Here is a 10,165-nt window from a genome sequence, read left to right as displayed (position 1 = left end):
TCCAGCAACCCTCAGTTTGTTTCCTGAGATTAAGAATTCCTCATATCAGTGAGGTCATATGATACATGTCTTTCTCTGACTTATTTCGCTCAACATAATACCCTCCACTTCCATCCACGTCGTTGCAAATGGCAAGATCTCATTCCTTTTGATGGCTGCATAATATTCCATTGTGTATATATACCACATCTTCTTTATCCATTCATCTGTCGATGGACATCTTGTCTCTTTCCACAGTTTGGCTATTGTGGACGTTGCTGCTATAAACATCGGGGTGCACGTACCCTTTCGGATCCCTACTTTTGTATCTTTGGGGTAAATACCCAGTAGTGCAATTCCTGGATCATATGGTAGCTCTATTTTCAACTTTTTGAGGAACCTCCATACTGTTTTCCAGAGTGGCTGCACCAACTTGCATTCCTACCAACAGTGTAGCAAGGTTCCCCTTTCTCAGCATCCCCGCCAACATCTGTCATTTCCTGACTTGTTAATTTTAGCCATTCTGACTGGTGTGAGGTGGTATCTCATTGAGGTTTTGATTTGGATTTCCCTGATGCCGAGCAATATTGAGCACTTTTTCATGTGTCTGTTGGCCATTTGGATGTCTTCTTTGGAAAAATGTCTGTTCATGTCTTCTGTCCATTTCTTGATTGGATTCTTTGTTCTTTGGGTGTTGAGTTTGATGAGTTCTTTATAGATTTTGGATACCAGTCCTTTATCTGATATGTCATTTGCAAATATCATCTCCCATTCTGTCGGTTGTCCTTTGGTTTTGTTGACTGTTTCCTTTGCTTTGCAAAAGCTTTTTATCTTGATGAAGTCCCAATAGTTCATTTTTGCCCTTGCTTCCCTTGCCTTTGGCGATGTTTCTAGGAAGAAGTTGCTGCGGCTGAGGTCGAAGAGGTTGCTGCCTGTGTTCTCCTTTAGGATTTTGAGGGACTCCTGTCTCACATTTAGGTCTTTCAGTCATTTGGAGTCTATTTTTGTGTGTGGTGTAAGGAAATGGTCCAGTTTCATTCTTCTGCATGTGGCTGTCCAATTTTCCCAACACAATTTGTTGAAGAGACTGTCTTTTTTCAATTGGACATTCTTTCCTGCTTTGTCGAAGATTAGCTGACCATAGAGTTGAGGGTCCATTTCTGGGCTCTCTATTCTGTTCCATTGATCTATGTGCCTGTTTTTGTGCCAGTACCATACTGTCTTGATGATGACAGCTTTGTAATAGAGCTGGAAGTCCGGAATTGTGATGCCGCCAGCTTTGCTTTTCTTTTTCAACATTCCTCTGGCTATGCGGGGTCTTTTCTGGTTCCATACAAATTTTAGGATTATTTGTTCCATTTCTTTGAAAAAAGTGGATGGTATTTTGATGGGGATTGCATTGAATGTGTAGATTGCTCTAGGTAGCATTGACATCTTCACAATATTTGTTCTTCCAATCCATGAGCATGGAATGTTTTTCCATTTCTTTGTGTCTTCCTCAATTTCTTTCATGAGTTTATAATTGTTTGTATTTCTTTGGTGTTGGTTGTGATCTCTCCTCTTTCATTCATGATTTTGTTGATTTGGGTCATTTCTCTTTTCTTTTTGATAAGTCTGGCCAGGGGTTTATCAATCTTGTTAATTCTTTCAAAGAACCAGCTCCTAGTTTCGTTGATCTGTTCTACTGTTCTTTTAGTTTCTATTTCATTGATTTCTGCTCTGATCTTTATTATTTCTCTTCTCCTGCTGGGTTTAGGTTTTATTTGCTGTTCTTTCTCCAGCTCCTTTAGGTGTAGGGTTAGGTTGTGTACTTGAGACCTTTCTTGTTTCTTGAGAAAGGCTTGTATTGCTATATACTTTCCTCTTAGGACTGCCTTTGCTGCATCCCAAAGATTTTGAATAGTTGTGTTTTATAGTTTTCTGAGTACAGATCCTTTGCCTCTTTGGTTAGATTAATTCCTAGGTATCTTATGGTTTTGGGTGCAATTGTAAATGGGATCGACTCCTTAATTTCTCTTTCTTCTGTCTTGTTGTTGGTGTATAGGAATGCCACTGACTTCTGTGCATTGATTTTATATCCTGCCACTTTACTGAATTCCTGTATGAGTTCTAGCAGTTTTGGGGTGCAGTCTTTTGGGTTTTCCACATAAAGTATCATATCATTTGCAAAGAGTGAGAGTTTGACTTCTTCTTTGCCAATTTGGATACCTTTGATTTCTTTTTGTTGTCTGATTGCTGTGGCTAGGACTTCCAATACTATGTTGAATAGCAGTGGTGATAGTGGACATCCCTGCTGCGTTCCTGACCTTAGGGGGAAAGCTCTCAGTTTTTCCCCATTGAGAATGATATTCGCTGTAGGTTTTTCATAGATGGCTTTTATGATATTGAGGTATGTACCCTCTATGCCTATACTCTGAAGAGTTTTGATCAAGAAAGGATGCTGTACTTTGTCAAATGCTTTTTCTGCATCTATTGAGAGGATCATATGCTTCTTGTTCTTTCTTTTGTTAATGTGTTGTATCACGTTGATTGATTTGCGGATGTTGAACCAACCTTGCAGCCCAGGGATCAATCCCACTTGGTCGTGGTGAATAATCCTTTTAATGTACTGTTGGATCATATTGGCTAGTATTTTGGTGAGAATTTTTGCATCCATGTTCATCAGGGATATTGGTCTGTAATTCTCCTTTTTGATGGGGTCTTTGTCTGGTTTTGGGATCAAGGTAATGGAGGCCTCATAAAATGAGTTTGGAAGTTTTCCTTCCATTTCTATTTTTTGGAACAGTTTCAGAAGAGTAGGTATTAATTCTTCTTGAAATGTTTGGTAGAATTCCCCTGGGAAGCCATCTGGCCCTGGGCTTTTGTTTTTTGGGAGATTTTTGATGACTGCTTCAATTTCCTTAATGGTTGTAGGTCTGTTCAGGTTTTCTATTTCTTCCTGGTTCAGTTTTGGTAGTTGATACATCTCTAGGAATGCATCCATTTCTTCCAGATTATCTAATTTGCTGGCATAGAGTTGCTCATAATATGTTCTTATAATTGTTTGTATTTCTTTGGTGTTGGTTGTGATCTCTCCTCTTTCATTCATGATTTTGTTGATTTGGGTCATTTCTCTTTTCTTTTTGATAAGTCTGGCCAGGGGTTTATCAATCTTGTTAATTCTTTCAAAGAACCAGCTCCTAGTTTCGTTGATCTGTTCTACTGTTCTTTTAGTTTCTATTTCATTGATTTCTGCTCTGATCTTTATTATTTCTCTTCTCCTGCTGGGTTTAGGTTTTATTTGCTGTTCTTTCTCCAGCTCCTTTAGGTGTAGGGTTAGGTTGTGTACTTGAGACCTTTCTTGTTTCTTGAGAAAGGCTTGTATTGCTATATACTTTCCTCTTAGGACTGCCTTTGCTGCATCCCAAAGATTTTGAATAGTTGTGTTTTCATTTTCATTGGTTTCCATGAATTTTTTAAATTCTTCTTTAATTTCCTGGTTGACCAATTCATTCTTCAGTAGGAAGCTCTTTAGCCTCCATGTATTTGAGTTCTTTCTGACTTGCCTCTTGTGATTGAGTTCTAGTTTCAAGGCATCGTGGTCTGAAAATAGGCAGGGAATGATCCCAATCTTTTGGTACCGGTTGAGACATGATTTATGACCTAGGATGTGATCGATTCTGGAGAATGTTCCATGGGCACTAGAGAAGAATGTGTATCCATTGCTTTGGGATGCAATGTTCTGAATATGTCTGTGAAGTCCATTTGGTCCAGTGTGTCATTTAAAGTCTTTATTTCCTTGTTGATCTTTTGCTTAGACGATCTGTCCATTTCAGTGAGGGGGGTGTTAAAGTCCCCCACTATTATTGTATTGTTGTCGATGTGTTTCTTTGCTTTTGTTATTAATTGCCTTATATAATCGGCTGCTCCCATGTTAGGGGCATAGATATTTACAATTGTTCCATCTTCTTGTTGGATAGACCCTTTAAGTAGGATATAGTGTCCTTCCTCATCTCTTATTACAATATTTGGTTTAAAATCTGATTTGTCTGATATAAGGATTGCCACCCCAGCTTTCTTTTGGTGTCCATTAGCATGGTAAATGGTTTTCCACCCCCTCACTTTCAATCTGGGGGTGTCTTTGGGTCTAAAATGAGTCTCTTGCAGACAGCATATCGATGGGTCTTGTTTTTTAATCCAATCTGATAGTCTGTGTCTTTTGGTTGGGGCATTTAGCCCATTTACATTCAGGGTAACTATTGAAAGATAGGAATTTAGTGCCATTGTATTGCCTGTAAGGTGACTGTTACTGTATATTGTCTGTGTTCCTTTCTGGTCTATGTTGCTTTTAGGCTCTGTCTTTGCTTAGAGGACCCCTTTCAGTATTTCTTGTAGGGCTGGTTTCGTGTTTGCAAATTCCTTTAGTTTTTGTTTGTCCTGGAAGCTTTTTATCTCTCCTTCAATTTTCAATGACAGCCAGCTGGATATAGTATTCTTGGCTGCATATTTTTCTCATTTAGTGCTCTGAATATATCCTGCTGGTCCTTTCTGGCCTGCCAGGTCTCTGTGGATAGGTCTGTTGCCAATCTAATGTTTCTACCCTTGTAGGTTACATATCTCTTCTCCCGAGCTGCTTTCAGGATTTTCTCTTTGTCTATGAGACTCGTAAGTTTTACTATTAGATGTTGGGGTGTTGACCTATTTTTATTAATTTTGAGGGGGGTTCTCTGTGCTTCCTGGATTTTCATGCCTGTTTCCTTCCCCAAATTAGGGAAGTTCTCTGCTATAATTTGCTCCATTATACCTTCTGCCCCTCTCTCTCTTCTTCTTCTGGGATCCCAATTATTCTAATGTTTCGTCTTATGGTGTATCGCTTATCTCTCGAATTCTGCCCTCGTGATCCAGTAGTTGTTTATCTCTCTTTTTCTCAGCTTCTTTATTTTCCATCATTTGGTCTTCTGTATCACTGATTCTCTCTTCTGCCTCATTTATCCTAGCAGTTAGCGCCCCCATATTTGATTGTACCTCATTAATAGCCTTTTTGATTTCTACTTGGTTGGATTTTAGTTCTTTTACTTCTCCAGAAAGCGTTTCTCTAATAACTTCCATGCTTTTCTCAAGCCCAGCTAGTATCTTTAAAGTGATGATTCTGAACTCTAGATCTGACATCGTACTAATATCCGTATTGAGTGGTCCCTGGCAGTCGGTACTACCTCTTGTTCTTTTTGTTGAAGTGATTTTTTCCGTCTTGTCATTTTGTGCAGAGGAGAATAGATTAATGAGAGAACAAAATGCTAGCAGAGTAACAACATCCCCAGAAAATATACTCTAAACAAATCAGAAAAGACCTGAAGTAGTGGGAAAAGAAAGGGAAAGAGAGAAAAAAGAAAAAGAAAAAAAAAAAGATAAAGATAAAGATAAAAACAAACAAAAACAGAACAAAACAAAACAACAACAAAAAAAACCAGAATGTGATCAAATATGATTAGGCTGGTATATAGATCAGTGCCTGACACACTAGATTTTGGGTGTATTTTGGTCTGTTAGAAGAAAGTGCCTCCCAAAATTTTAAAGAAAGAAAAACTTATATATATACAAAAATAAGGGTTGATATGATGAAGGGATGGAATATGACTGTAAAGATGGAAAGTATAAAAAATTTTATAAAAGGAATTGATAAGAAGTTGTTTGAAAAAAGAAAGGATTTAAAAAAAGAAAAAAAAGGGAGAGAATGTGATCAGGCAGGGGAGTAGAAAGAAAACCATATACTAGAGATTTAGCGTATATTTTGATCTGTTAGAAGAAACTATCTCAAATTTTTAAAGAGAGAACAACTTATATATATATATGCCAAAAATACGGGTAACTACTATGAAGGGATAGAATATGACTCTAAAAATGAAAAATAAAAATGTTTTTTAAAAAAGGGATTGATAAGATGTTGGTTGAAAAAGGGAAAAAGAAAAATTAAAAAAAAGAAAAAAAAAGAAAAAAAGACAGTTAAAAAAAAATTAACTTTGAAAGACTAAAGAATCATGGTAAAAAAGCCATGAATTCTATGTGTAGTATTCCCCTAGCGCTGGAGTTCTGCCGTTCTCATTGATCGGTAAACTTGGTCTTGGCTGGCTGTTCTCGCTGATCTTCTGGGGAGGGGCCTGTTGCCGTGGTTTCCAAATGTCTTTGCCGGAGGCGGAATTGCCCCGCGCTTGCCCCCTCCCGGCTAAGTAATCTGCTCCGGTTTTCTCTCCGGAGCTTTTGTTCCCTGCGAGCTTTCCGTACAGCTTTGGAGGCGGAGAGTGAAAATGGCGGCTTCCAATCTCTGCCCCGGAGGAGCCGAGAACTCGGGGCCCTGCTCCTCAGTGAGCCCCAGAGAAAAGCCGTCAGTCACTCCCGTCTCCCCGGTCTCCGGCCGCACTCCGTGCTCACCCGGCCTGTGATCGAGCGTTTCTATCTCTGGCACCCGACCCCGTGTGGAGTCTCCAAACCCAGCAGATCCCTGCGGTGCACTCCCTCCTGGGGGAGGAAGGTGAGTCTCCCCGGATCTGCCGCTTGTTGGGCCCCTGCTGGAGGAGCAGGGGCCCGACTGTGCCACGGATCACGGTTTATGGCAACCCCGAGCTGAGAGCCCGCGCCTGGGCTCCGCCTCTGCAGCCGGCTTCCCTGTTCCGTTACCTGGGAGCTCTGCCACACTCAGGCACCCCCGGTCTTTCTGTGACCCCGGGGGTCCTGAGACCACACTGTCCCGGAGGGTTCCACCCCCTGCTTAGCCACCAGAGTGACGTCCCTCAGTGGAGCAGACTTTTAAAAGTTCCGATTTTGTGCTCCGCGGCTCTATCACTTGCCAGAAGTGGCCGACGGAGGCCCCTCCCCCGCCGTCTATCCTCCCAAATATCGCCTCGGATTCACTTCTCCGCACATCCTACCTTCCAGAAAGTGGTCGCTTTTCTGTTCAGAGAGTTGTTGCTATTCTTTTCTTCAGTCTCCTATTGAGTTTGTAGGTGTTCAGAATGGTTTGATCCCTATCCAGCTGAATTCCTGAGAGGAGACGAAATCCAGGTCTCCTACTCCTCCGCCATCTTGCTCCGCCCCCTCTTTCTTTTTTTTTAATTTTTTTCCTCTCTAAATTTTTATTTAAATTCTAGTTAGTTAACATATAGTGTAATATCGGTTTCAGGAGTAGAATTTAGCGATTCATCACTTACACAATGCACCTGATCTCATCTGATCTCAGAAGCTAAGCAGGGCCAGGCCTAGTTTGTACTTGGATGGAAGACATTTTTTTCTAGAGAAAGTTTTGACCCATGAATCACACCATTCAGAGAAAACTTTGTATCCTCTCTTTTCAATATTGAAAAGACCAAACTGTGAATTTTCTAAATGTGCCATAAATTCTGTTACAGATGTAATCAAGATGAGACTTGTAAGATGTATCCCTTATCTGGACACTATGGAAGATTCCAATTTAATGCCTTTAAATTCTTGAGAAGTCTGGGCTCCGTATATCTGCAGTGTAAGATTTTGATATGTGATCATAGTGACCCTCAGTCTCGCTGCAACCAGGGTTGTGTCTCTCGAAGGAAACGAGACATTTCTTCATACAAATGGAAGACTGATTCTGTCATAGGACCTATTCGTCTGAAAAGGGATCGAAGTGCAAGTGGAAATCCAGGTAAGAAAAAAAGCTATTTCATGATCTAAGAACACCTCATGGTTCATTAAATTCTGCTCAAATGTATTCCTTCTTAAGCATGTACAGTTTAGAGATTTATGATATTTTTAACAAAGCCCTAAATAAGGTGAGCACACAAGATTAATTTTTCTTTCTATTAGTTGATAAAATGAAAACCATGTACCTTTTAAGCATATGATGCACTGATAATTCACCATTATTCACATGGCTTTTGAGTATAAATGTAATGTCCTCACTTCTAAAAACAATAGTTTCTCTTAGCTTCCTGACTTATAGACACACCATGGCAGATAACAGAATCAAAAGCAATGTATTTTAATTCCTAAATGAGTAAAATCAGATGAACCAGCGTCTCACACAAATCACCTTTTGGGGGAAAAAAAGCAATTTTTTCTAAAACAGAAAATACTATATTTTCAACACAGCCCCGCTTCTTTTTTAAAGGATGGAAAAATGAGCCCTGCCAGGTCCCATAACAGAGTGATAGCGAATGCCCAAGGACAAGCCACGGCTGAATGGCTTCGATAGACTATAATTACATGAAAACTGTTTATAAGAATTTATCTCATATGAAAATGACCCTGGCATAAGAGAATCTTATGACCTCTGTCTTTATTATTATTTGAATGGTTTGGGGAGGAGTAGGAGTCTAGTTTGTAGCAAAATATTTCTATGACAAAAACAAAAGACACAAACAAAAATTAAATCCAGTAATTTTATAAACACAGTCACTAAAAAGATGATGCATCTATGGATATTAGTCTAAATTAGTTGAAAATTTGTGAACGAAAGTTATAGAAATATCATGCACATTAGAAGAGTACCCTTTTCCTGTTTGAAGAGAAGAAACTAGTTGTTTCTCCATCGATCAAATATATTTTGGTGACTATGGGAGATAGTGACTATCAATAGATGAACCTGCAGTTGTTTTGATTTTGATACTTGAATTCCACAAGTTTCTCACCTTATGTCAGGGAAACAAATTAACTATTTAAACAAACAAATGTAAGGACATCTTGGCTTTTAAATTAAACAGAAACATAAACTAATTGAAATAGTTGCTAGAAGTTCCTGTATGTTGTTTTGGCATTAAATAGCATATATTCATGGATGCCTAAGATTTGTAGGCTATGGAGAGATACACATTCATGAAAATTTTGTAATGCCAAGTAATACTTTTCTTTAAATGATTTTTGTCTGGTTTCCAATTACAGGATTTCAGGATCAAATACACAGAGAAGAAACTCAGAATCAACCTTTCGACAGTCTGCATCTGTTTTCATTCATGGTCCTTGCTCTGAATGTTGTGATTCTGGTGGTGATCATAGCGAGGCATTTTGTGAATCAGGGAACAGACTACAGATACCAGAAGCTTCAGAATATTAACTAACCGGTTCAGCCTTCAGTGAGACACATTTCTCCCGAATGCCAAAGGAAATGCTGCCTCATGGCTACACATTATGAATAAATTAGGGAAAACCCCATAAAAATGACACACAGGTCCTGCTGTCACCGTGTTCAGAGTGTGCTGTCTTGCAGGGGTGATTGAAATGAACAAACATTATGTCCATGCTAAAGAACTGAAGCCACCAACATATTAAATGAATTAGAAGTGTCCTTTGTCACAAGCGTGAAACATTCTCAGTAAACATTAGGTGAAAAGAAGAAGGTTGTTTTTACTTAAATCTTCAACATTAGATGTATTGGTTTCCTAGATGCAAATAGGCTACCTTTTGAAACATATACAAGGGTTATAGTTGCTGAAACTAAGTGTGATGGAGAGAATTGCCATCTTGTTTATTCACTATAATGCAGAGCTTTAGCATTTTACAACTTATTCACATCTCAGAAAGGGCTTTGGAAAGAAGAAAGCTATTTCATGATCTAAGAACAGGGGAGAAGAACCTGACTATAAAAGGAGAGCCTTCTGTATAGTTTCTAGGTTAATGAATGAAAACAACAATTCTCCTCCCATTTACCATCAAACACCAAAGCCAAATGTAATCCTAACAAGGAGTAGTCCGTTCTGACTGACACTTTCCTATCTACGGTATCAAGGGCCTCGATGGGCACTAATCTTACCCATACCAAACATCATATTGAATTCTTTGTCTTAGATGGACAATACAACTCTACCCCATCACCCAACACCACCACGGATGTATATCAGGTTCTGATATAAGAGGCAACCACATTTCTGAATGCCCAAGAATGTCCCAGATGCATGGATTGGCTACACAGTGTGCCCAGGGAGTATGCCACGAGTAAGACAGCATCTCTGCCCTCATCAGACAAGTTGTTAGGGGCCTGCTGGGTTTCCAGCTCCAAATGAAAACAGATCTTCCCCATTTTTTTTTTCAATATTTCCATGTGGATCTTCCAAGCGCTTGCCCCAAGTGGCCATGCAGTTGAGTCCCCTCCCTATTCATCTGTATGACTAAAGGGAGCTACTGCAAAGCTCTTCTCTAACCTAACGTGAAAGCACTTAAGAACGTAATTAGAATGGGCAAATCAAAT

The 10,165-nt window shown here is 39.4% G+C and overlaps 1 protein-coding gene across 1 annotated transcript in view; it reads left to right on the top strand.

Annotated features, from left to right (window-relative positions):
• CUZD1 (CUB and zona pellucida like domains 1) overlaps positions 1 to 9,294 on the top strand; it is a 19,224-nt gene extending 9,930 nt beyond the window's left edge. Inside the window, exons 8-9 of the mRNA XM_021703772.1 lie at positions 7,359 to 7,627; positions 8,863 to 9,294. Of these exons, the coding sequence (XP_021559447.1) occupies positions 7,359 to 7,627; positions 8,863 to 9,038 (445 nt within the window). The 3' untranslated portion in view covers positions 9,039 to 9,294. The remainder of the gene's footprint in view (positions 1 to 7,358; positions 7,628 to 8,862) is intronic.
• Positions 9,295 to 10,165: the final 871 nt, after the last annotated feature.

This window comes from Neomonachus schauinslandi, chromosome 6 (assembly GCF_002201575.2).
Source record: "Neomonachus schauinslandi chromosome 6, ASM220157v2, whole genome shotgun sequence".
Classification (NCBI taxonomy): Eukaryota; Metazoa; Chordata; class Mammalia; order Carnivora; family Phocidae; genus Neomonachus; species Neomonachus schauinslandi.
This window is presented reverse-complemented; position numbering and strand designations above follow the sequence as displayed.